A 26,734-nucleotide genomic window follows, 5' to 3' on the forward strand; every position below is an offset into this window, starting at 1 on the left:
ACCCAACTGGAACACGTGAAGATGACAGAAGTGAGGCAGGAGTGATGTAAACATAGGCTGTAGCTAAGCCTTACTGATTTAAATATTAAATTTAAATTTGTTAAGTCTTAATATTAGAATTTTAAAAAMCCCACATTTTATATCTTTCAAAAATGAAGATAATGTAGTACAAGATATTGTCAATTTCATCTGGTTTACCTTTTGGTTTTAAATTAAAGTGCTCTGAAATACAAACCATACACTTCGTTTTCAAACTGAAGGTATTATACAGTACAGAAGTCACAATGAGTAGCACATATCATGAGCATGTGMAAAGCCTTGTTAGCATTTTGAAAAAGCTTTCAGAGATTTGTCCTTGTGTGACCAAAGAGATTTCACAACTCCTTCCTGAAAAACAATTTACTCCCAAAAATGATTCTAAAATAATTTTCAGATGCTCTCTAGATTTCTTCTGCAAAACAGCTGATAAGCGGTATCTTCCAGAATTACAGAAGTGGGTCAAAGGAACAAATTCTGGCAGAAGTACTGAACACACCAACACAATGGATTGTGAGTTTTGTGTGTTCTCACAGCCCTACAAATTTACCCTGCATCTGCTGGTCTCTAGCAGGAACTTTTTGAAGAAGCTCAATAACGTCATCTTCATTCAGTGCCAGAAGATTGGTGAGATGATGCAGAGAGTACACCGCAGTGTGGCAATCCAGACTGTGCAAGTGTTGCAAAAGAACTTTCCTTGGGACAGTAATACTGCAAGAGAGAACAAAAGAGATGGCACAGATTTAAGTCTCAGCCATGTTTAAAGATGTAACTCCCACTCTTAATTCTGATTGAACCAAACTACTGCACTTAAAAAGAAAAACAAAGAGCAAAACTGCAGCCCATGAGAAATTTTGACTGCCTGTGATATTAGATGATTAACAAAGAAAATAACACCTTCTCTATTTGCATACATAAACTAACTGACAGGTAGATTTGGCAACATAGTTTGGAAAAAGTTCTCCCAATCATTTTACCTGTTTTGCTGCATGCACCATTCAAGAACTTCCACGTGAGTCCATAGCCCATCACAAAAATCTTTCAATACTGAATCATTGCACAAATCCTAAATGAAAAGACAAATAAAGAATGTCTTTACAACAAATCCCCCAGTCAGATACCAGAACCAAGTCTGTGTCATATATGACATRTGGACAAGACTTTACCTAGATAATGAATTTCAAATACAGAAATTTGCCAGTTTTGTTACAAAGCCAGCAAAGAAGGGCTATTCTGACAGAACACCAAAGTCAGTTGGCCTCCCCTTGACAGATCTACACACCATGGAAAGGTGGCTACATCCATTCTCAAGCTTAGCTTATAAAATGCAAATTAATGCTTTTTAATAGCAGTCTAAAACTAATCTCTAGAACTAATCATGTACTCGAAAGATGACAWACTGGGTAGCAGATGTTTATTCTCCTTTTCCATGTGCTTTTCTACTACAGATGGCTGCCTGCTAAAATCAGATCCAAGGGTTTAACTTTGCAGAAGCTACTGAACAGACTTTTGGTGTGTTACAAACAGATACTAACTCCTTAAGACAATACCAGCTTAGGTCTGCACTGTGACCCAGCAGTACAAGGCTCCTTGTCTCCCCATTTTTAACATCTAAGTCAGCCAGTGGGCACCATCTGAAGGGTAACTACACCTTCAGAGCTGGAACCCTGTGTCTTTTGCACAGATGAAGACTGCCCCCAAACAAAGTGGATCTTYCGCTCACAGCTCTTGCCATTTATCATTTCACTTTGAGAATGAGTAGGGGGAATTTCCAAGATACCCTGTTGCTGCACTAAGGCCTGAATTAGTCACTATCCAGGGATGACTCACTGGAGGAAATTACATTAAAGAAAGATGCCCCAGCTCTTTTCAAAACTAATCAACAACCATTGCTCTTTCTCCCTCATGTTAACAGGTGAGGCTTGAGAGTTTACGCAAGAGAAACTTTCAGAGTCCCCTTTGTAGTTATACCTTCTTCATAGCCAAGGAATAAAAAAGGCAATGTCCCATAATGTTACCTACATACAACTGTAATATCTTYGCTTTTTAAATTCCATTTTGAGGAAGATCGACATTCTTACTGAAAACTCCCGAGATTTACTTGCTTTTGCAAACAAATTGCATTATCTGGACTCAGACTGGGATATTGCCAGTTGCTTTCTGCTGATTTACCTGAGTTTTGTGTAGAGTCCACAGCAGTGCTTTTGCGGATTCCAAGCTTTGACAATGAGTCCATCCTAACAACACCAAGAGGCGGCTAAGGGGGTTGAATTCTCTCCTCAACAAGCTCTTTAGGCCAGAGTAGTCTTCTCTTTTTAGTAAAGCTAATGCAGTCACCTAGAAAAAAAAAAAAAAGGAAGAAGTATTAATTTTTCCAAAATGTGGAGACCCATAATGCCTGGCAGATGATGTAAGTGAGTAGCCATTTCAATATTAGCTTCATTAAAATAGCAGAGTTCTGCATCTGGAACTTCCCATAACTTGTATTTTCCAAGCAATCAGGTTACTCATCAGTAATGCTGTCTTGAGGATACAAACATCATTTCAAATGCTTTCTACAGAGCCAACTCACATTCCCCTCCTCATTATCTTTGCACTCTCTCTATTGATCGTGTCTCTGCCAAGGGCATCATGTAAAAGACTTCTAAGAGCACATTACATAAAAGTTGAAATACCTTCAGCCTTAAAACCTCACACTTTAACAGTGACCACCTGCCTGTATTCTATTTCTTTTATCTATGTAAATATATTCAAATAAATTAATTCATAACAGATTATTTTTCACCAGGTCTTCAAGCTCTTTAAAACATAAATTTTACCATGCAAACTAGTCTCACTGCCCCAAGTCTCCCAGCATCAGAAACAAGTTCAAGGTTATGAAGTAAATAGTGTATCCAACAAAATTAGAAAAAGAAACTTCTTAAACCCTGAAGATTTAAACTTCAGTCTGCATGCAGATGAGCTTTTCCAAAAATCTCACTGGCAGTTTTATGTTCATTACACAGCTGCAAGTAGGGAAGTTATCACTGTTACCTCCTTGTTCCTATTAGTAATCACCCCTGGCAAACACTATTTGAATACAAAATGCTTCTGCACACCACCGAGATATGTTCAAAACAGGGACTGACTTTAACCTCCACTGGGTTTCCCTGCTAATGATCTTATGGCTGTACCAGAATCTGTTCCAGAAAGTGCTTGCTGCTGCTCAAACAGTAGAAATAGGCTGTCTTCCAAGAAGGAGCTTCTTTGGGATCTGAGAATAAACTCATCACAGTTCGCTCTGTATCCAGCTGCTCAGATGAACCTAAAGACATCACAAAAAGATTACCTTCCAGTAAAGAGGGGTATCTTTGAGAGAACCGTATTGCTACTAACTTAAACTGAGAAACACTCAACACTTCCCAAAGCACTAACCAGCAGTTACATGTTAGCAGCTAAGACTCTTGGATATTGTTACTCAGTAATAAAAAGGCCAAGTAGAGAAGTTTGATACAGGTCAGATTGAAAACCRGAAAACTGTGTGGACAATCATTAACATAGCAAAACCCTATTCAACACGCAGGTTGCTCGTATCAGCGCAGGCCCCACTGCCTGACTTTCTTTAGCCATGCACACCTTATCTGGCAGTTACATGAATTCTCACTAGTGCTCAAGACACTGTGCTGGTTTGCAGGGCCTTAGCAAAGACTTGTCCAGCACTGGAACCCCTCAGATCTGTGCAAAGTGAGACCAGAACTACTCCAAGTGAGAGTGCAGGTATGTGGATCTCCATTTCTCTTCCTCCACAAGGAAGCATGAATTGTAAGTTATAATCAGAAATGCTAGAATCTGCCACACCAGATGAACTTCCCTTCAGCAATCCCAATGAGTGAAGGSAGAAGTGAGGATACAAACCCTTTCATGGACTTAGACCACAGCAAACAGTGGTGAGCAAAAGAGAGTAGGCATTCTAATTTTTCCTTCCTTGCACATTCAGCTTCCACTCCACTGACAAGGTCACGGCCATCACTTGCCATTCAGCTTCAGCTGAGATCCTCACAGAACCACAGAATACGCTCAGTTGGAAGGGACCCATCAGGATCATCAAGTTATAATTAAATGTACCAGTCACAGGGAGCTAGACAGAGGCTGTGAACTCATGGTTGGTACAAACCAATAGCAGGGCTCTGGCAAGTGAGCAAGTAATCAAAGTGCATTTTCTGCCTGGCTGGGGTATCAGCCCACTCCACAGATCCACTTTCGGAATTTTTCTTTCCCAATATTAGGGGTTTGAACATTTTCAAAATTAGGTTTCAACCCTAATTTTCATCAAGAGAAATGCTGAGCAAATTAAAATAGAGCACAAGGGGTGGTAAAGAAAGTGATCACAAAAGAAGACAGCACAGACTGTAGAAATGTAGGGAGATAACTGGTGYTCCTATGACAATTCCTTGCTTTAAGGATCATTTTAGCATCATCTTTCAAAAGCCTCCATGGTTTGTTAAAGGACCTTAGCAAGAATACTGCCTGACTTCTTGACAACTTGTCTGTTTAATGCCCTAACAGTTTTGTTACACAGGAGATTAGAGCAAAGCAAAATGTGAAACAAACCTTTTTGTATTGATTTTGACAACAAAAACTTTTCTCTTGTTCTTTCTGTGAGAACACTGCTATACAGGCTTAACAGGCYATGGCTCTGTTTCCTCAGCATGCAGTTTAGCAGCTTCTCTTCCTTCAGTGGGCTCCCCTCAACCCAGCATACATCCAAGAGCTCCCCGAAGAGGTGTTTTATTTCATCTGCTTGATGCTCCACATCGAAAGTCACTATACTGAGAGCAGCATAAATTGTATCTACTAGTTCTCTTTGATCTAGTTCAGCTGAAATCTCAGAAGTGYTCTGAAGCCTTTGCAGAGATTTCAAAGAGTCACAAAGAAATTCAACAAAGATGTTTTGTAGAGAGCGATATTGCTGGAGTGAGGAGCTCTGTGTGCCTTGTTCTCCCTGGAAAAACTCCAGCAGGGCTTTTGCCCTCTGGGGAGCCCGCAGCAAAAGCTTCCGGAGAGCTGAAACAACATCCAAACTGAATTTGTGAGAACAGTCATCTTTTCTTTTGCTCTCTGTGATGTGCTTGTTCTGCGTGCACTCAAATGCTTCAAACAGTTCCTGGTAGGGAAATAATAAAAGAGTAAGCCTTTTAGACAACATTAATGTATGAAATGAATTACTTTAAGAAATTGGAGAAACTTGAAAGCAAGCAGATAAATCAATTTGGAAACACCATACTACCTAAGAAATCCATTAATAATGGTCCACCTCGTTCCATATCCTTCCTGGAAGAGTAACAAAATAKGTAACAAAATATAAAGAATCCTGTAAGACTGAAGTACACTATAAGGACCATGTACAAGCAAGGAACCATAGCAGTCCCTGTGGGATGGCTAAAGCACTGCCATATTCTACCTCAAAGCAATAAAATGATGTAACTGTATCTTTGTAAGTTGCTAAGAGCATAATGATTAATGAGGAGGGTTTATCCTATTTCTCCAAATTTGTTACCATCTACCTACCACCTACATCATCCTCAATTTTTCAAATTTGGTTAAAACTGGTTAACAGATTCAGAAGCCATCTCAGAGACTTTTCTTAAGCAACAATAATTTTTCTACTAACAGAGGCAAACCTACAATTCCAGAACTAGGAACAGGAAAACAAACAAACAAACAAACAATCCCAATTAGCTCACCCAAGAAGAGGCAGGAAGGTGAGGGACAAGCTAATTACATTGTACTCAAGCAGCACTTTTGACACTTCTAGAATTAGGGGAGTGCTGCCCTTGGCTCAAAGAGACACCTCAGAGATTACGTAGGGGAGAGGTGGTTGGTGTGCACAAAGAATGAGAATAGAAAGCAAATCCACAATACCCTTTTTTAAAAATTTTTTGCTGAATCAAAACAAAACTCTACCTACCAACACAGCTCTGACAGTGATTGTGACAAAGATATGAGGCTGCTGAATCTCATGTTCCTATGCAACACTGGTGGACAGTGTGGACAATGGTGGAAGCATTCCTGACCTTGGAGATGAGATGGTAACGTGTACTGACTTCATTATTCATTAACAAACTTCAAGCAAATATATTTTAATCAACATTCAAGTTTGCTTTGCTTGTTTTCATCCTGTAATTGCTAATTCTGTATCCTTAGTGAAATACTGAACAGCTTTTCCTTATTTGTATTTAAAAGCCTCTGAATAGAAGAAGTTTTCATTTTTCTCTTAAAAAAAGGCAAACCAAAAAAGAATGTCTTCAAAGAGTTAGAATCTATAGGACTAGAAGTAACATCTTACAACCTTTCACATACCRTGTCAGATCCAAACCTGTTGTAACTAACAGGTTACCCAACCAAATTAGGACAGTTCTACAGTTTAGTAACTTTCCTGATTTTCTGCTCTATACTTGCTTTTGATATTAATCCATCTTTGTGTATTGCCACATACTTCTCAAATCAGTCTGCATATTTTAATTAGTAATGGAAAATAGATCCTGGACCTCAGAACACACATCATRTCAATTACTAGGCAATGTCAGAAGTAATAATAGAGCACCCAAAAACTTCCAGAAAGGGGGAAAGGAGTGCACAGGAGGTAAAAACTAAGATATCCAAAGAAAGAAAAAGAAAATAAATATACTTTTTAAATGTGCTCACTGACTACAGTTTATTTTGCCTCACAGCGGGTTTTAGGTTTATGATTATTACAGGTGCCTATAGACCGAAGACTGTGGCAAGCAGCTGCAGTCAGGACTGAGGTGTGTTAGAAACAGCATGCAGAAAAACCTGTTCCTTGCCTGCCTGCAGTCTCCACTCTAGGCAGAGAAATCACTTGCAGGCACATTGGATTTACTTCACAAAGGGATCTGAATTACACTCTCTCTTAGTTGCCTAGAAGATTAATAACATATTAACAACTCAGGCAATTAGCAGGAAGCATTAACTTTGATCTGARGAAGCTGGGCATACTGCATAACAAGAAGAAACAGGGCACAGAAGTAGCTCACCTTTAGGACTTCCTCAGAGACATCCTCCTGTAATTCTTCCAGGAACAATAAAAATTCAGTTTCTCTCCGAAGAGCAGCTGGAACAGTCTTCTGAAACCATATAAGAGAATGGGAAATACACTAGTCAATAAAACTTTTATTTACATTACCATATAAACCTAACCATAGCTATTGCATTAACAGTTGGCGTCAGACTGAAATATTTCTCTGAAGTAACTTAATCCTCAATTAAAGGCTCTTCCAGTCAGATTCTGCTCTCACACTATCTGATTTKATTTATCCATACATTTGGAAACAGAGACAAATGTCACCTCATCAACAATCACAAATCATCAAATCCTCAGAATGTAAAGAAAAAATGCAAGTCTAAGTAGAGACAAGGACAAATTAATTTTAGAAAGAAGTATGCACATCCTTCACAATCTAAAGCTTATAAAGAATTGTCTGATGTCAGAGCTGTTTCATCTTTAATGTAAGAGAGGTGCTACACAAATGCATAAGTTGATATACTCAAGCTTTTCATTTATATGAAACCACAAGGCTAAAACATTAACTTCTCATGTCTTACAAAAAAAACCAATTTTTCTCTTCAGTATGAAGATTAATAGTTCTTTCTTGACAAACTCGTTAAATGCAAAAGCAGTGCATGTCTCCAGATACCTTGAGAACTGAAGTCTATAAAACATGGGAAAGCCTACTTTTAAATAAGCGACTAGGCAGATATTTTGCACTTGGAAGTCAGTTATAAGTCAGGGCTAAAAAGTGCATTTGGAAGTCAATTAGATGTTTCAGTACCTGATTCTGGGCAAGCCATTTTTCCAGCACAAGAAGCCAAAGCCATGCAGTTCTCCATGGGCTAGAATTCTGTCCCCATCTACAAAAACAAGAAGCATATACACTGGATTATACAAGATTGACCCCATCTCCAAGATCCAGGAAAACACTGTCAGAGATAATTTTGATTTTKTATTTCTTTGACCAAGATAAAAACAAAGATAAGTAAGTAGCCAAAGACAAGTCAGACAGGGTAAGAATGCAGAAAAACCAGAATATTGGTATTCTTGCACATCAACTCAGTGATTTCTGCTGTGCAAATAACTGCTTTTAGACTAGCCAAATACTACTGGCATAGTTTCTCAAAACAATGAAATCTATTTCTGGTCCAAAGTTCAGTCTGTATAGCTCTCTTCGAGCACTTCAGCAGATTTCGTTGAAATCTGACCACTTGCTAAACACTGCTATTTCCTGTTCTGACTATTTCTAACCAAAAAATTAAATTGTACGTCACAGCAGTCCAAATGCAGCTCTACGTCCAAACTAAAAGTGAAGCAATGTATTAATCAAACAAAGAATCCTTCTAATTTCCACCAGCTTTTCACATGCTCCAGTACTTCAACATCCCAAAACCTACACAGTTAGGAATGTATTCAGCAGTGTCAAAGGGACTGGGACAAGGAGAAAGCACAATATAGTTTACTGACCTTTAAAAATCTCAGCATTACTGACTAAAGCCTTTAAATGTGATAGCCCAGCTATCAAAGATCAAAAGATTGAAAATGCTTACGTCTCACGTGGCTATTAGCAATATTGATCTAACCATGTGCACACCTTCCTCCAGACTCCTCTACCTCCTATCAGTGTAAACTGCTTCTTAGAACTTTGACTAAAATGTTACACACTCTAATATGAAAAAGTACGATCATCTGATTAAGACGGGGGAAACCAATGTTCCCTGCAGTGCTAAAAAGTCACCCTTCATAAATGCCTACCTAAAAAGCAGAGATAAAAAGTAACCAGGCTTGAGTAAAATCGTTGCCATTCCAGAGTAAAGTGTGAGAGAAATAAGAAATCAACAGCATAATTTGAACTTTTTAAAATTGCATTTTTAGAAATTTGGAGATTTTTCAAAAATTGGAAACAAGAGAACGTGTTAAATAACTACACTACACTTGGTGGTACCATTTCTAAATTAACCAAAGCTCAGTRTCAAAGAAATATAATTTTCAGATATGTTCCTTCTCTTTCGGTGAATGTAACAAAATCAGTTCTGAATAGCTTCCAAGTATCAATCACCATGTCAGCYATGTAAATGAACACAAGCCGTTATCCCGGTGGGATGGGCAGCCTGCTAAGTGATAAGACATCAGAGTTCAGACAACAGCATCACAAGACCCTCAGTACTGAAGTGCCGCTTCCCCGATTACACCTATCTCCCACAGCCAACACCAAGCTAATTGTTCCTCCCCATTTCACACTCAAGTCTACTGAACCAGAGCAGTTCCTCACTTACCTTACCCCCTCAGGGCAAGCTACCAGAGCCTGAAGAATTGCCTCCACCTTCCCGGGGCCGTCCCCGTGCCACTGGCTCAGCTGGGGCAAGCAGGCCTGTGCAAGCTCCCAGTGCCCACGCCGTACGCACTCACAGAAAAACCCGAAGAGACGCTCCAGAGAGTCCGCTTCTTCGTTCCCAAAAGAATGCATCTTCCCAGGACGAGGGGGTGACCCGGGACGAGCCACACACACGAACGCGATGCCGCGCTCCCTGGCGGGGCAGGGCGCAGCCCCGGCGGCGCTGAGCTCTACAGCACCGCCCCAGTCCGACCAGCCCACGCCGCCGCCATCTTGGGCGCAGCCTCAGCTGACCGCGCCGCCGGCCGGGCACGCGGGCAAGGCGCCCGCCCATTGGCCGAGCCGGGGCGGAATGTAAATAAACCGCCATTTTTCTTTGGGGCGCCTGATGCCGCCGCAGGGGCCCGGGCAGAGCGAGCCCCGCCCCTCGAGCTCATAGTGCCCGCCCACAGCCGGCACGCGCCAGCTCCGCCTCCTGCTCGTGCTTCGCTGGGCTCCGATTGGCTCGCGCTCGGAGCACCGCCCCCTGCGCCTGAGGGCTCCCTGAGGGGGTGGGGCAGCCCGGGCGGAGCGGTCCGTGCTGAGGGGGTGTGTGCTAACGGGTGTATGTTGAGGGGTCCGTGCTGAGGGGTCCGCGCTGAGGGGTCCGTGCTGAGGGGGTGTGTGCTAACGGGTGTATGTTGAGGGGTCCGCGCTGAGGGGTCCGCGCTGAGGGGTCCGCGCTGAGGGGTCCGCGCTGAGGGGTCCGTGCTGAGGGGTCCGTCTGAGGGATCCGCGCTGAGGGTCTGTGCGGTATCAGCCGGCGCTGGATGTGGGGGTGTGTGTACACGGAAATACACCCACACACAGACCCATAGAGGTGCGGGGGTACATACGTGTGTGTGAGTGTATGTACCCCCTGTATAGCTGTATAACCCTGTACATACCTCACTCTGGTACACATATATATACACACCTAAATATAGTTATATGCACACATCCCCCTGTACWTATATACAAACACATMTATACAAATACATMTATACAAATACATMTATACAAATACATATATACAAATACATATATACATATATAATGAATACAGTATACATAGGTGCATATATAGGGTGTATACAGCTATTTGAGTCTATACACCTACATGTAGGTGCATATAAAAAGGCTATAAATGATGTATAAATACATMGATATATATWWWAWAWATATATAYATATACATAGACATACACAGATTTCCCCCTATGAGAGAGGAGAGAATTAGTTTCAATAAAGAAATGACGTGSGGGTTGTGTATGTTACGTATACAAGTATGGGCATGCAGCAGCGACTATGTTATGAGTGTGTTACGCACGCAYACGCGGAATTTTCAATACTTGTATGAAGATGTGTAGCACAGCTCCAGGCTCGGCTCCAGACGCAGCTCACCAGGGGCAGCTCCTGTGCGGGGCAGCGGCGTCCCCTGCCCTCCCACCGCGTTATTTGTGAGTCTCCCCCGGAGGGACGAGGCGCAGAGGGCCGTGACTCAGCTGCTGGCTGGGTGGTGTCCAGCCAGTGTTTGACAGAGATAAGACCCCCCTCAACATCCTCCCTTTATTCCGGGCTTTTTGTTTGCTTTTGTCCTGACACACAAAACAAAAGCTCCTCCGGGGACCGCTGCGGCGAGGCAAGTGTGAGAGGGAGAGCAGTGATGACAGAGGAGAGGTGTGCCAAAGTAAGTGACCGAGTGAATCCCCAGGGCTGCTGAACAGAAAATACGGGATGGGAGCTAGGCCCATGAGCACATGCGGGGAACCCACCAATTAACTCTGTAAGGAGCTTGCAGGAGTTTGGAGCATTACCTCCTCTAGCTTCCTGAGTAGTTTTCACCTGTACTGTCAACTAGGTGTCCACAGATAAATGGTGTGTGGGCAGCCACGCCTCTGAATTTTCTCCAGCCACGCTGGATCAGCGGTAACTGTTGAGACYAAGTGATTGTCATTCCTTCTATTCAGTCTTGATATCCTGTGCCACTAGCGATGGTGCTGACTATGGTACACCTCTGCACAAAAAAAATTCTCAATCTGTACTTCCAACTTGGGGTAGTACTTTGTATCTTGTCTCTTCTCTAGGCAAGGAAGAAGCTTTCATGGGACATGAGACCTGTATTAGCACAAACTTTATTTATCCTGAGATCTTTTATGCTTATTACCCACTCTCTAGTGATTTTGTCCTGTTTAAATTATCTCCATACAGTCGGACTCCTTACTTGACAAGTAGTTTCCTTAGGTAAGACACAGCAAATGCTTGACAAGTAGTTTCCTTAGGTAAGACACAGCAAATGCTTGATGCTTTTCTTTTGTTACAAAGTTCAAAACATACTCGATGGAGTCACCTGCCCACCTGTACGTTTATCCTGCAAGGGTAAACGTACATTATTAACAATAAGTAGTAGGTGCTTTTAAAATTATTCTTCCAATATTGATCTTTTAAGGAATTAGAGGTTTATTAATACATCTAAAAGTAGCTGTCATAGAGTAGGAAAATTAATTGTATAAGGTAATCTTAGCAGAAGATACTACTACTATATTGAAATTAGGAAATRAGGTATAGGCAAAACATTTTTATCTTGAATTTGTGTGCATATATTGTGCAGGTCTTCTTGCAAAACTGTCTGAATTTTTGTCTTGGAACACTGGAATGATAAAGCTCTTTTTATCTCAAAGAGCGTCTGTTGTGCATTGCCTTGGAATATTATCAGTGTTACGCAAGTTGCTAATAACATTTAGTGTTTTATAGCAGCTTCTTTCTAAGTGAATCTGCACAGGAAATTATTACATGCTGCAGTGTAGTATTCCGACATTTACATTTTCAAGCGTTTCTGAAAATGAAGCTTCAAAACATCCCTATCAATTGTTTCCAAACTCTCTCTTTAATATTTCTGTGTCAGCCATAGCCTGTGTTTGTTCCTCCACTGACCGTCAAAGCTGTTAGACGATTGCTGGGAAACTGAAAAGGTAGGTCAGAGCTTGCAATTACAAGTCTCTGTGAACAGGACAAAAGTAGATCCAGCAAGAAGCTATTTTGTTTTCTGAGGAAGTGTGACATTTCAGAGTCACTGTCAAAACAGGACAGGTGTGACTGGGATCGCCTCTGAGGACATGGTCAACATGCAGTGTCAGGGCAGCATCTACTCTGCTTTTACAGTGGGAGACAGAGGCTGGTGTAAGTCCTGATGGTGCCAAGTTAGCCCACCAAAATCTGTTAGCAAATTTGAGGTGGCAGAGTAGGTTCAAGCAGAGTCTGCATCATGCACCATGCTACAACAAAGCTTCTCATCTGCTGCAACCAGAGCAACTGGATCGCTGCTACCAGATTTATTGTGTTAGAGTGCAACAAGTACTTTAGGCTGGAAATACTTTTAAGTTCTTTTGTGCATATAAAAATAAACCTCCGTGACCAAAGCAGCTGTTAAAGCTGGTTTACCCGCAGCATGACCCACTGCAGCCATTTTCACTGTTCCCTGCAGGTGGAGCAGTATGTTGGTGAAATTAAAGGTGGCCTGAGACCAACCATGAAACTCACAGTCATAGGCGTGGTACACTCCAAGCCCAAGAGGTAGGTGAAGGGACTGCTGGGGGCTTCACCCTGTTATACATGCTCCTACCTGTCTTCTAAATTCTGAAGCTTTCTTGGAGGTATGTGCTCTTTGAAGGAAGAAAGTCAAACAGATTAACAATTTATGGCTTTATGTGATTTGCCTGCACTGAGACTGAGACTAAAAGGTCAGGGAGGAGTTCACTGTTTGGCCTTTCTAACTGCCCTGACAAGATTTTCTGCTCCTTGCCCTTATCTAATGTGAACTGGAGGGAGCACACAAATGRCATTTCTCCTATAGGAAGAGGTGCACTTCTCAAACTGCATCTTGGTTGTCTGTGGGGGGTTGGAATCAGCACCGTTTAAAAMACAGTTTTGGCACCAGAGGTGGAGGTTTTGCTGCCTTTATTTGGATAACAGCAACTGTGCTTAACATTGCACTTTTTTTGCATCTACAGCTGTCAGCTCCACTGCTTCCACTGGTGAARAGTATGCCATAATCTCTTTTAGGACACAAATGAGTACATGTTGAAAGGTTTGATTTCAGTCAAGAGAGAGGGAAAGCAACACCAGGAATCACTAGCGTTTTACTTGACACTGGGACAGGAAACAAAAACCAGCTGGGTCTCATCCCTTTCTCCAGGTTCTAAGCCTGTAGGAGTCCTGTGTTTCAGTCTGACATGAAACCAACAGCTGTCTCTAGTCTCTATAAGCATATGCCATGTTCACCACATCCTTTCACATTTCTGGAAGTTCCAGTCACTTAATTGTTTTGGCTTTTTTCAGCTTTTCAGTGACTCTGCTCTGTGATCCAGTGGATGCAAACAAAGATATTGGGCTGTTATTTACAGTTAACTTCAGTGAGAAATCCATCACCCGAAATGCACAAATTGCTGGGAAATGGGGAAGAGAAGAGAAGACTATTCCCTACTTTCCATTTACAGCAGGTGACAACTTCAAGGTAATTTTTAGGGTACTATAAATAGAGTAGAGAAAAGGAGGGGAGAAAGGATGAAGGCTGTGTGTATGACAGCTAACTACTGACACTGCCAGGTTAACAAGTCTAATATGGCACAGACACCAACAGTTCAAGCCCTGACGGGAAAGAGGCATCCCTTTCTCTAATTTTAGTGAGAATATTCCCTGTGTAAGGAGCTTTGYAGTGTCATCTCAGGAGAGGGTAGGTTATTTATTAGGGGCATTTCAGAGAACTGGTAGACTTYGTTCTTCACTGTCCCCGTAACATTTGGTTCTAAGTCCGTGCTGTTGAAATCAACCCTGCTGCTCATCTCTAATACTCTTCCCTGTTCCTTTTTCATTACAGATGGAGCTCYTATGTGAACACCAGCAAATACGAGTCCTGGTTGATGGACGGCARCTGTGTGACTTCACTCACCGCATTCAGCCTCTGAACTTGATGAAGGCTTTGCGGATCTCAGGGGACATCAGGCTTACCAAAGTGGCTTGAAAAAAGGAGACCACAATATCAYCAGAGGACCGAGGAAAATGTACTTTCTCTTGTCTCAGAAATGTTTTGTCTTTTTCCCTTGATTGATTCTGGAGAACAGGAACTGTATCTTTTTAATTTGCTGATRTGTTTGAGATACACCCTTTCCCCCACACCCCTTGCCCTTTACACACTCAGAGCRATTGCAGAGCTATGGCTGGTCTGGATAAATCTCAAAGCCTTTGATACACTGAGATACACKTTTGGCCTCCCAAACTGCAAGATTTATGATCTCAGATCTCACATCCTCATTGTTCTATAGTTCACCCAGACATGCCAGAGCTCAGTAATCTGTGGTGTGTGGCTTTTGTGARCCTTGTGACTAGAAGTGGGCACTATGCAGGTGAAGGGTCTGACAAAAGAGAAGCGGGAGTTTTTCTAAGTGAATAAAGGATCTGATGGCTGTATCAAGGCTCACGTTATCAGGAGGGAATTGCTTTTTCTGGAAGCTCTGCTCAGCACAAAACCATCTACCAGTAAAGAAAGTAAATAAATGCCTTACCACCATCCCTGTCTCTTACAGGTAGCTATTCCAGAACTGAAAGGTTTCAACAGCTGTGGATTTCACATCTTCTGTGGACTTGCTCTAGGAAATGGTATCTGTAGCTGAAACTGCACTGCCCATTCTTRTTCTTGCATCTAATTAGAATTGCACCTTTGCAGCAAACTTCTTTACCAGCTCTGTTAAATGTTTGAATGCATGTAAGTGTTGTGCTGTTATTTCATTGCCATATCTTTTGAGAAAAGTCCTAAATACATGGCTATTCTAATAAATAAACAAGCATGTATCATATCCTGCCTTTGGTGATGAAAAGACTTCTTTTCAGCACACAACTTGGAGAACAAAACATCTGTACAGAAATTAATCCGTGGATAGAGTGCTATCAAATTCCTTTATGACTTCAGGGAACATGCTGCCTTCAGAGGGCTTTTGAAGGCTCTGCASTCTGGTTGTCAGATACAGATACTCAGATAAAACAAGGAATTTAATGAAAAATAAAGCAGGCTGGTCAGGTGTTTGAATAATTTCCTACATTCCATTTCACCCTCTGGTGTTTCAGTTTATATATAAATCTAAAATTACMGTGAATGAAATCATTATTTTTCATATACTCACACTACTCTCTGAGAAAAATCACATCTCCAAAGAGCACAGGATATTCTAATGCATGKTTTTTTTGGTTGTTTTTTARTATGTAATGATATCAAAGACAAGTTTAGTAGACAAACAACGGAAAATTTAATGACTTCAGATAAAAAAAGCAATAGTCTACTATAATTCTCAGTCCAAATGGTGCTCCAACATAAATGGACTTAMGGTAATAATCAGAAGGAAATGTCTTGCTTTTATGGCTGAGTGATTTCTTCTGATATATTTAGCACCAGAAATGGTCTGGAACTGCCACTGGTCTGATCTGATACACAGGATCCTGTTCTGCTGTGGGACATTACCAGCATAAGAGTAACCTGCATGGTGGAGAGGAAGATCCTTTGTTCTTTTCCAGTCTAAAGAGAACTAAATTATATAGCAGATGGATGGACAGACAGAGCCCTTGTTTGTTTGGCGATACGTATTATCCTGGCAGCAGGATTGTGGCTAGCACAAGGTTCATGGGGTTCAAGGGGTATCCAGGAAAGGCAGCCTCAAACACCAGCACCTTTCATGACTTAGATGTTTCAGTCGGTCTTAACTAATTAAGTTTATGAGCYCCTTTATAAAGGGAAAGGGAGAAAGACAATTCTGCTTTAAAATAAAGCACAACCTGGATCTGTCAGACATAGACTGAATACTTGTACAAAAGATCCTTTCTTCCATCTTGGAATATCATATCTCRTAGTTTCTTTGTCTTTATCCACCTGTTTTGGTCTCTTGGTTAGATGATAAATTCAAGGTGGGGGAATTATTCTGGATCTACATGACTTGGTCTACATGGTCTGCCAGGAATTGGTAGGTGTTATGATGATTCAAATTACAAAAATAGACTAGTAAGAAAAAAACAACACTCCCAGACACTGAGAGCRAGAAATCTGGTCACAAATGTGGTTWGTAATTTGGCATGGAGTCCACATTACTCATGTCAGTGGTTTGATTGCTTCAATCCACTGCACTCGCTCTGCCTTGGAGCTGGCCTGGATATAATAATGAATGTCATTTTTGGTGATGATTTTGAAGAGGTTGCCTTGCACATTGCCCTTCACTCCTGCAGAGAAAAAAAGAACAACAGATCAGGAAGGTGAAGAGAATAAATCTTTCTGGCAGATATGAAGCTTCATAGGGAAGAATTTTAATTTAGTGAATTAGGGAATCAAATCTTTCCTTTTTATTATGGAAAGCTCTTGTGACTTTGATTTCCCTCTTCAAAACCACTGGAAGTGCTCAAGGCCAGGCTGAATAGGGCTTTGAGCAACCTAAGTGGAAGTTGACCCTGTTCATGGCAGTGGGGTTGGAACTAGGTGATCTTTGGGGTCCCTTCCAACCCAAAACACTTGGTGATTCTGTGATTCTTTGAAAAAAAAGGTATAGCACAGACATTCCTGCCTATGAACTACTGTGCACTCTACAACAAATATAAAATAGCCTCTGTTTAGATGGAGACTATTACTTGAGTTACTGAGTTACTGACTATTACTTGAGTTACACTGGAGGGATGAACCCCTACCAGTTTACACAGTAGATTAGGTTTTTCTCCTGACCATAGTTGGGCTCCTCTTAGCAAGGAACTATTGTTCATCATGTCCCCCCTGCCCCCAGACCAAAGCTGTTTCAGACYTTCTCCTTAGAAAGATGTTCTGCATTTGAGATCTACACATTGTGCTTACTGTCACAAAATAAATTGCTCTAACAGCAAGAACACTTATCTGTAAGGCTGAGGTTCTGGGGAAATGCCTGAATTAAGCCTATGCTCCAGCAGAACAAGGGTTTTTATTTCTGTCTTTATGTCTCCCCTACATTTGGGTTCTAGCAAGTCAGGAAGGAAAAGGTAATAGCATAAAAAGGGAGGACACAGAAAAGGCATGGCACCAGAAGATGCCTCAAGACTTTGAGYTAAACAATGCCCAAAAAGAAGGTGTTTTCTCTTCATCTGTTAACTGTGGAGTATTAATCARTCTTAGGACTGTCTCAGAGGTCACATGATTAAGAAAAGCCCATATAAAGGGAACACCCAGGATGTGTGAAAATAACACTGAAAAGGGGAAAAAGATCCCTTTTGGTGAGGATAACCTAGCAGTACAGGGATTTTTGACATGCCTCTTCCCCTGCTTGCAAAGGGAAATGAATGGTCAGCCCACTTGTGCATACAGGCAGCCACACATACAAACCCACACACAAAGACTGTATTGCTATGGCATAAATATAAATGTATGAAAGTTTAGAGGCTCGTGCTCACCTGCTGGGACTCCGTTGTCCTCCAGAGCTGAGACGAGACAGCCACGAAGAGAGAATCCACCCACTGGTTTGTTTTCTTCCTGCAAAGAAAAAGGAAACAAGGCTTAGCTGGAAATTGTCATCATTAAAATAATTTCCCAGAGCACACACATTACTTTTACGAAGTTGGAGGTGTAATACTGGGTTTTCCAGGCACAAAACAACCATGTCACAAGAGAAATCAATTAGAACATGCAATTAAATACATTACTATATTTTTTCAGCCTCAAATGCTTCTCTGATGTATTGGGGCATGATGTTAGATGAGTTAAAAGCACAAAGGTATGCAATCATGTTTCAAACATATGTATAGTTTTATCAATAAAAATGCATCATGAATTATGTAAATTTCTGCAAGTATTTAGCTTGCTGTTTTTCACTGAGACTGTATGGAAAAAATCTGACTGTTTTCCCTAATTGGGTGGTACTCTTGTTTCTCGCATTCAGGTTCTGTAGTTTGAGTTTATAGCATTACAAAGATAAATTGCAGTGAAAAAAAAAAAAACATGAAGGAGCAGGAAACAAAAAATGAACCAGCTCCATAAACTCTTGTCACTGATATGTTATTTTCATTTCCTYTAAAAGTCATGTACAGCATTTCTACATGTGTTCTTTTTGCAATCCTGTTGGGTTTTGTGGTACCCTTTGCATCTGAGTTGCTCACACTGATTATTATATCCATGAAGATAAATTCTACGGATCCATGAGAAAGTTTAAAACTGAGCAGTAGAAATTCCTATAAATATTTGGGCATTAAGAAGACCCTATTCAATGCTGGGATAAGAATGTAAAAAAATCCCTGTACCAGTATGATCCTCAAGTGGTGGGATTTCAGTGCAGAAAGATCACAACGCAGCAAGAAACCCTGCAGAACCATGGCCCCAGACTGTGAGGGTACAGCAAAAGACCAATCCCAAAAAGACTGCTGCCATTCAGCTAAGGAAAAAGAATCTCACWGGGAAAAAGACAGGATGGAAGACACAGGGATACAAAATCCTACAAGGACAGCTTCCTAGGGTAAAGCCAGAGAGGTCTGATTCCCCAGGAAACGGATACAGGAGCCCAGAAGGAGATCTGTGTGATAGAAACATTTAAAGCATGATTGTATCTTCATTATAATATTTACRTCTCTAAAGGGATTTCTGGGATGATAACTTCCCACCCACGTACCTTGGTGGGATCATAGTAGTGCAAAAAACCAGGATCAGCTCTCAAAACAAATTTTCTCACCTTCCAGTTTTTCCTCTTGTGCCCCTGAAAAATGGAAGAATAAAATTACCACCTCCTGAAATAACCATTTTCCTATATAAATAGGTACCAAAATAAGAGGGTTTGGACCCAACAGAGAAAAATCTTTCCTAACATCTTGGTAATTCCCATGATCTTCTGCTTGTCTTTCTTCTTCATTCATTGATAATTACTTCCTCCCTTCCCTGTGCTGAGAACTAAGAAAGCAGAGTGACAGGAGCAAATTAATCATATCCCTTATTCCTGCTTTTAATTTCAGATTAAATGTAGGTTTCTGATTAAAAATCCCATGCTGTGTGTGCTCTGAGTGGCTTCTGTCAGGTTCTTTTGCAGCTCTTTACTCTGTCAGCCCAGACCCTCTCAAGGCCAGGCCCTGTGAGCATCCCCTCTCCTGGAGCTTTGGTGCTGGGGCTGCTGGGGCTGTCCAGGGCTGGGGCTGCTGGAGCTGTCCCTGGCTGCTGGGGCTGTCCCTGGCTGCTGGAGCTGTCCCTGGCTGCTGGAGCTGTCCCTGGCTGCTGCTGCCCATGGGAAGGAGCTCCTGGGCAGCTCTGGTGTCTCGTGGTGATGGGGCGGGGTGCCCTGCCAGCCTGTGGGGGTCCCACAGTGTCCCACCAACCCTCATGGTGCCCTGGCAGCAGGAGGAGGGAGGGTTGGGAAGCATCTGATGATCCAGTTASAACAATTAAAGTTGGGGCACTGGGTGCAAGGCTCCAGAGTAGAAAYGCGGCCATGCAGTGCAGGTAGGGCTCCATTTGCAGGTGGCTATGTTATGCTTTGAAAGGGTGTGATTGATCCTCATCTTGATCACAGCAAGGGTTGGAAACTAAGCCTTGCAGACCAATGGTCAGGTCCTGTGAGTGACTGCTCACAAGTAAATGTCCATTTCATATAAAAGTCAAGCTACTCAGCTTCGAAATTTATCTGTGGCCAGCAAAACATCATCACTGTTCACACTGCCGGGATGGGATAGATTAAACCAAAGGAACAGTGGCTCTGCTTGGAAGTGAATATAACACCTCTGGTAGGATTTGGAGTTTGTGTGGGACTTCTGCTTTTGATACTATTTTTTACCTTTCAGTATATGCTCAATATGTACAGAATATCCAATTAATCCTGCCTGAGCAAKTTCCATAGTTCACTTCTTTATGACTGGATACTCTTAACTGCAAGACCTCAAGTACTGACAGGCAAGTTAGTTCTGCTGGGCACAACTCTCCAGCCATGATGGTACAAATCACTTTTACTCACTAAGAAACCCTAAGAGCTGTAATTTTTGTTTTCTGAGGCAGGTTCCAAGATTGCTTACCTGTTTCACTAAGAATCCTTGCTTCACAATTGTGCCACTTAATTCMGAGATGTTAAATTGTACCTCTTCCTTGGAACTGGTATTTTTCTTACTGCTCTCAGCCTGCAAAGAGGGAAAAGGCAGTTCCAYTTTTCCTTTTAACCTATACAGACTTTTAAGTACAAAATCCTGCATTTTATTTTTTGTTTTATTTTCCTTAGCTGTTTTTAGCTTATGTTTCCTGAATAAATTCTGCTCCATAGCTCTGCTGTTTGGTCTTGTAGGCTCAAGATTCACAGACAACAAATTACAGCTGTAAAGCTGTACACTCTGGGTGTGAGCACTGTGGCCTTGAGCTGTAGCGTAACTACAGCACTGCCTGTGGTACATGCAGACACAGCATTGCACTCCAGGGACACACCCCTTTTAATGCCTAATTATGTAATTTGTAGATCCCTCCATATCCATGTAGCTTTTTGGCTCCAGCAAAAGTGCCAGTGTTAGTACTGCTGAAAGTCTAGAGCTGCTCCTTCTGCATTTACTTTCTCAGCCTGCACATTTGCCTTTGGYTGCACGCTGTGCACGCTCCCTCCACCACTGCCCCAAATCCAGTGAGTGACAAGGGCCAGAGGAGGTGCCTCTGTCAGCTGCTGTGTCACTTACAAACATGTACAGTGCGGTGGAGTCGTCCAGGAACTTCTCAGAGGGGTCGCTGGAGCGCGTGGCCTCCGTGCTGCGGACTCCCACGGGCCTGATGAAGTTCTCATCCATCAGCATGGATGCCAAGGTGACAGCCTCAAATCGTGACACAGCAAAGCTATTGGAGATGAGCCAGTCCACCAGGGCAGAACCTGCAGGAAGAAAGGCAGCTCTCACACCAAGACAGTGTGCTCTTCTGAGAGAAGGCAGATGGTCTCCTGCCACACAGGTTTTRACTAGCTGAAACATTTTGGCACCATCCCAAAGATTGTCAGAGAAGTGCAAAGTTGACCAAAAGTGTGGGGTTCTTAGTGTGCTTCCATACATTCCATACAAAGAGCAAGAAGAAAAGGAGTTGGAGAGCTTGGCTGCACTGCCAGTTTCCACGGGGTCGCAGCTGAAGGCAGTACCATAGCTCCCTCGCCCCTGCAATGTGGCAGATCAGGTGTGAGGTGGCTCTTTGCCTGCTGTAGRTGTACCTGTGAAGGTCTCCTTGTATCTGTTGCCTTGCTCCAAATTGCGGGTCAGCTTTATTCCAGTGCTGCTGTCGTACATTCTCTCCACGATGTTGCTGCAAATCAGAGAGCACAGYATGAGCAGATGAGAAAGACAGGCAGAGATTGCTGCATACTCCTGCCAGTGCCCGGGATCTCCTCATGATTACCCACATAAAGATGGGAAGTATTCCAGGAACTCCCCCAGAAGCACTGTCCTAAGTGCATTCCAGAAAMCTTCATTCTCCAATAGCTGCACTAAACAAGATGCCTCACAAAGAATCTTTTAATTTAAAGCATTTTAAACTGATCTATAGTCAGCCTGATTTACCTGCTCAACACAAATCAAATTAATGTTAATTCTTTTATTTCTTAAACAGTTCCCTGTTTTCTTTTCTTTAAGACAATGCACCCTAAAAATCCTAGTCTGGGTTCCAGATATWAGCTTTGAAAACTCCCCAACAAGGCACAAAGTCACCCCCCAGTGTTTCCCTGATGTTACATCTTTTGAGGTATTACATCTCCCCAATGAGACCATCTGCAGCTGACTAGGAAGGTCTTCAAGCCAGCAGTGAGGAGCCTGAGCAGAACTCACTCCCAAAAGATGAAGGTCAGGAAAATGCGCATTCCCTGGCAAAAGAATGTGCAAACCTAGGACAGAACAGCCAGTTGAGAAGTTCCTGGCCACTTGGGAGAGGRTGTGTGTCAAAAGGAACTTCCCTTGACCCTCGCCATCCATCAACTCAGGCACTTTGCAAGGAGTGCAAAGGAGAACAGAAGGAGAAATCATATGTACTTACTGGAGGCTGATATTTTCTAGCAGTTTGAAGGAGTTCTTCATTCTGTGAAGTTCTTGTACCTGTACTGGGTGACCAGCATGAATAGCTCCAGTGATGTCCAAAGCCCAAGAGTCACGTTCCTCCCTGGAGCAACATTCAAGGAAATAGTCTGTATTGGTTTTTGTCCTTAGTTTGATGAGCAGCTGTGAAGAGAGAAGTACAAAACAATAACATCATGTAGCTACTTCTTTCTTCTTGCACTTATCTTTTTTTTTTTGCACTGGCCCATGTCTGATAGTGCATCCCACCTGAGCAGTTCAGAGCAATTCTTGTTCAGAAGGATTGTGGGCACAACTCTGGGTGGGTTTTGTTTTGTAGTTTTGGTTTTTTGGTTTTTTTTTTTTGCTTCTATTGCCCCCAGATCCCTGTGTTTTCAGTTATAAATATGGTTTGCATGCATAGAGCTCCTGGTATGTGGAAGAGAGCACACCACACAGATACTGGATTACACAGGAGTGTGCTGCTGTCCATGGAGCTTTTCACATCCAGGTCTCAACAACTACAAATTCTCACTTGGCTCTTTCTGCCACGAGAAGTATTGATAAAGTCAGCAGTTTCCAGAGTAATTTCCATTCTGGCCCCATGCAGAATAAATCTGCATTGCTGCTATCCATGGGCAAGCAGAGAAACACAGGAGACAATTTTCCTTCTAGAACCCTCTTGCTAGAAACTTTCTACAGCAGCATTGGTGAATGAAAAGGGAGTCTGATCTGGCTGGCTGGGAGGACTCCATGGATACCCAGGCTTTAAGACAACTACCACAGATGACGTTTCCCTTTTTCCTCATCTTTATCTCAGATTTTATTGAGCTGTTCATGTCCTCTCTCCACACACTTGTTGGGCTGATGCATTTGCATGTTTTCTCCCTGCTATGTGGTTTTTTGCTAATGTCTGTGACCCACATTGGGGCACAGGGAAGAGCAAAGACACAACGAGGGAGTTCAGTGCTTGTCCTGGTTRCATCGCTAATGGCAGCTTGCTTTTGGCTGGGCCTGATTCTGGAAGCACGCCAGTGGAATGGTTGCAGTAATCAAAGAAGCCAGGAGGAGAGGAAAAGATAGGAAGAAGTTAGAAAGTGAGTGACATAGAGAAGAGATAAATGATTCCAGTCATACCGGTCTGTTCTCATATTCCAGGCAAGGACAAATAATAGTGCAGCCATCCAAAAGGATCCTGCCCTTTGGAGAAGGCTCCTTCTTGCCTCCTTCAATTTTGTAATACAGCAGCTTATCCTGAAGCAGAACGAACCATCTCACTTTCCAGTTACGAACAATATGTCCCTGGAAGGGAAGAAATCCACACAGTTTATTTTAACACAAGCATTGAAAAATGACCGTATTTTCTTCTGGACTTCTTTTATGAAAAGAAGCACAAGAAGTCATTGTGAATCCTGTTCTCTCTGAAATACACATTTCAAGTAAAAAAATAGCACAGCTCCATCACTATAAAACCACAGAGAAATAGAAAAGTGCTTTGCTCTTTCTTCAGCCAGGAAAACTTTTTGCTGGCAAGAATTTTTCCTTGTAAAAGCTCACATGAATTACCTCAAAGAGCTGATCTAGGCACACCTGTCTGCTGACAGCACACCCAGCAACAGGGTTAAATCCAAAATGTATGAGGGCTCTTGGCACCCAGCTTCTCCTCTCTGGTGACCCTGGGTGGTGTCTTTTTCTCTTATTTTGATGTGGCTCTAGGTGCCAAGTTTTGCAAACACTTTGCTGGGTGAATTTTGCTTTTCTTTACATGCCCCACTTACTGCTAATGAGAAGTTAATTTCTATCCTACCTGCCTCCAATCTCCTGGCCTAAAGCATTCTCTGCGATGCTGTTTCCTCTGAAGGAAACATGCTTTTTAATGACAAAAGGCTGAATGAAGGCTGCTGTTGAATGCCTCATGGATTATATGACAATACAGACAAATCCTCCAATTTTCCCTCTTTAAACAGCCCCCAGCTCTCCCAGTGTGGTTAAAGGACAGCAAAGCCAGCGAGGGCTGGCACTGGCAGGCCCAGTCCTGTCTGATGGTGTCTGTCCAGCTTTGCTGTGCAAGGAGCTGTCTTGTGTTTCCTCAGGTGATGGAGCGTTACAGCCAGCAGGCAAAGCAGGGTGTAAAGGGAGCTCTGRCACCTGGGATAGCGTGGGCATGGCTAGAAGAAAGAAACATGTAAGGTCCGCTTGTGCCATGAATCAAAGCTCATTAGTTCTCTGTAAACAAAGGGGAAACACAGCGATTTCCCTGTGAAGGTGGAGTCTCTAAAATCCAGGGCACTATAGATCCAATGTCTCCTGGTCCATAGTAAATACAATTTATCTAACTTGGGTTTGTTCTCTCCTTCCCTTTGTATTCCCTAGTGGTTTTTTTTTTTTTTCCTGTTGTAAAGGTACTTGGCCATTTTTCCTGTATGTTCTTTGTTATGGCTCTAGTCTTACCCGAATTCCACACATTCCTTTTACATTTATAATGCATTACAGTACAGAATTCTGTCATTTATAATGCATTTAGTTCATCTCCTTGCTTCTGTTCTCATCTTAAGAAAGCTGTTTTCTTTACCWGATCCCATGCCTTCCTGTTTTTTCTACCTGGATGCCCGGTTCCCTTCAGCTGTCCTCTTTGTGATCTCCTTCCTATCGAGCCGTGTATCTGGGTGGTGTTGTGCACACTGTGGCAGTCACAGCTCGGTGTGCTGCCGATAACCTGTTCCTCTTGCACACTTGGTGCCTTGGTTTCCCGTTTGAATTCAGTAGCCGTTCAAGAGCCAAAAAGCACAGCCGTAGCCCAGAGAGGGGACTGGGAGCTGGGACTGCTCTGCCCTTGCTGCAGAAGGCAGGATGGGAGCAGCCCCTTCTCCATACAGAGCATGATTTCATATGGCCAGTGGCTGGCTGGCCAACTGGCCAGGAGCCCTGCCAGGAAAGCTCCTGACCAGGATTACCTTCATGTTAGCGCCAGAAACATTGCCACGTACTGCAGAAAAGCATTTCCCAAGGCGTGGCAAAGATTTGAACAAACCTCTGAATCACATTTTTTTTTTCTGTGAAATCAAGGACCATATTAATCACTGAGATTAATCTTGGCACTCAAAGTAGTATAAGTCCCTTGCTAAATTGGCTCCTTGTGTTCCAGCAATGGAGTTGTACAGGGAGAACTATTGGGAAGGTTGAAATCTTTCAGCTCTTTTCACCACATTTTGGCTAAAATTTTCTTACAGCAGTGCTTGAGGAGTATGGAATAAAGTTATTTCMAACACATTTTAAAATTTGCATTGTTCTGATTTCAAAAAGAATAATCTGWTCTCCATTCTCTCACATGGAATGGGAAACCCTGCACAGACGGGTCACTGAAGAAGGCACGAGCTRTCTTAACGGACCGTCCAAACTTCTCCCATCTCTCCGTCCTCCCGTGGTTGCTCCCACTGCCCCCGTGGATGTGCTCCCTGCGAGGTGCAGACAGATCGGCTTTCTAACACCTGAGCAATGCCGATGGCTAATTCCCTTTCCTCTACAGAAATGCCAGCACAGGGAGGGCGGGGAGTGAACAGTTCATGCGGAGCCCCTGGAGGAGCTCCTTTCCCAGGRCAGGCAGGAGCCCCTCGGACCCAGCAGCCCGCAGGCTGCTCGCCATGAGCCCGRGCTCGATCCAGCCCCTGCTCAGGAGTGGCTTCCATGTTAGAGCAGAGCCGCACGGAGGGGATCCAGAGCACTCACCCGTTTKACGAGGAAGCCCTCCTTCAGCACTCCAGCTTCTTCCTGCATCATGGCCAGCAGGGAAAAGAGCAGAGCCYCCGCAGAGGATTGCCTGAGTCCTGGCCGCGTGTCCCTCTGCACATGATTTGTTTAAGAAAGCTCATTTTTCTTCCCTCCCCTCCTCCAACGTGACGCACTCTCCCTTACCTGTTTTTTTCCTCCCTCCCTACCTGTGAGACATTAGTTAATCAGCGGGCTGGCTCTGATATATTACCTGCCCTCTGGGAAGTAAAACAAAGGGATGTCTAAAAAGGATCTTGAAAGAATTTCTCAGAATTTAGTAGAGTAAAAAACCACCATCGAGTGAGATGGCCAATGTAAGCAGCTAGATAATGACATATCAAATATTGCAGGGGAGGGGAAAGCACAATTTTAAAACCACATTCCTCAAAACTTCAGACTAAACAACTACTGCTTAAAATTTCTCATCTAACAAACACAGCTTAGGAGTTCTGCAGATCAGCACAACTTGTAATTGCAACATAGAGGATATTTTAATTACAA

General features: G+C 42.7%; 3 protein-coding genes across 4 annotated transcripts in view; 1 reads left to right on the plus strand and 2 right to left on the minus strand.

Annotated features, from left to right (window-relative positions):
* The window catches only part of ZFYVE26 (zinc finger FYVE-type containing 26), a 46,520-nt gene extending 36,829 nt beyond the window's left edge, over positions 1-9,691 (minus strand). The window contains 9 exon segments of the mRNA XM_057367432.1: positions 587-747; positions 1,014-1,102; positions 2,209-2,373; positions 3,210-3,340; positions 4,627-5,179; positions 7,071-7,160; positions 7,866-7,944; positions 9,361-9,586; positions 9,589-9,691. Of these exon segments, the coding sequence (XP_057223415.1) occupies positions 587-747; positions 1,014-1,102; positions 2,209-2,373; positions 3,210-3,340; positions 4,627-5,179; positions 7,071-7,160; positions 7,866-7,944; positions 9,361-9,586; positions 9,589-9,691 (1,597 nt within the window).
* Positions 9,692-11,010: 1,319 nt separating this feature from the next.
* On the plus strand, positions 11,011-15,257 carry LOC130574307 (galectin-related protein A-like). The gene is made up of 5 exons (XM_057367466.1): positions 11,011-11,126; positions 12,921-13,009; positions 13,775-13,949; positions 14,313-14,496; positions 15,019-15,257. Exons 1-4 carry the CDS (start codon positions 11,103-11,105, stop codon positions 14,454-14,456), a joined length of 432 nt encoding a protein of 143 aa, XP_057223449.1. The 5' UTR covers positions 11,011-11,102; the 3' UTR covers positions 14,457-14,496; positions 15,019-15,257.
* A 3-nt stretch (positions 15,258-15,260) lies between these two features.
* Positions 15,261-26,372, minus strand: PLEK2 (pleckstrin 2). Of its 2 annotated transcripts, none has more exons than XM_057367442.1 (9): positions 26,192-26,372; positions 23,603-23,767; positions 22,449-22,630; positions 21,634-21,725; positions 21,119-21,306; positions 20,477-20,578; positions 19,093-19,176; positions 17,885-17,963; positions 15,261-15,962 (listed from the first exon to the last, which is right to left on the minus strand). In XM_057367442.1, exons 1-9 carry the CDS (start codon positions 26,240-26,242, stop codon positions 15,778-15,780), a joined length of 1,128 nt encoding a protein of 375 aa, XP_057223425.1. In that variant the 5' UTR covers positions 26,243-26,372; the 3' UTR covers positions 15,261-15,777. The 2 variants fall into 2 exon arrangements, with proteins under 2 accessions (XP_057223425.1, XP_057223435.1); XM_057367452.1 differs by having other exon boundaries at positions 15,895-16,696.
* Between the last annotated feature and the right edge of the window lie 362 nt (positions 26,373-26,734).

This window comes from Malurus melanocephalus, unplaced genomic scaffold, assembly GCF_030028575.1.
Source record: "Malurus melanocephalus ecotype Western Australia unplaced genomic scaffold, MMel_1.1 scaffold_2, whole genome shotgun sequence".
NCBI lineage: Eukaryota > Metazoa > Chordata > Aves > Passeriformes > Maluridae > Malurus > Malurus melanocephalus.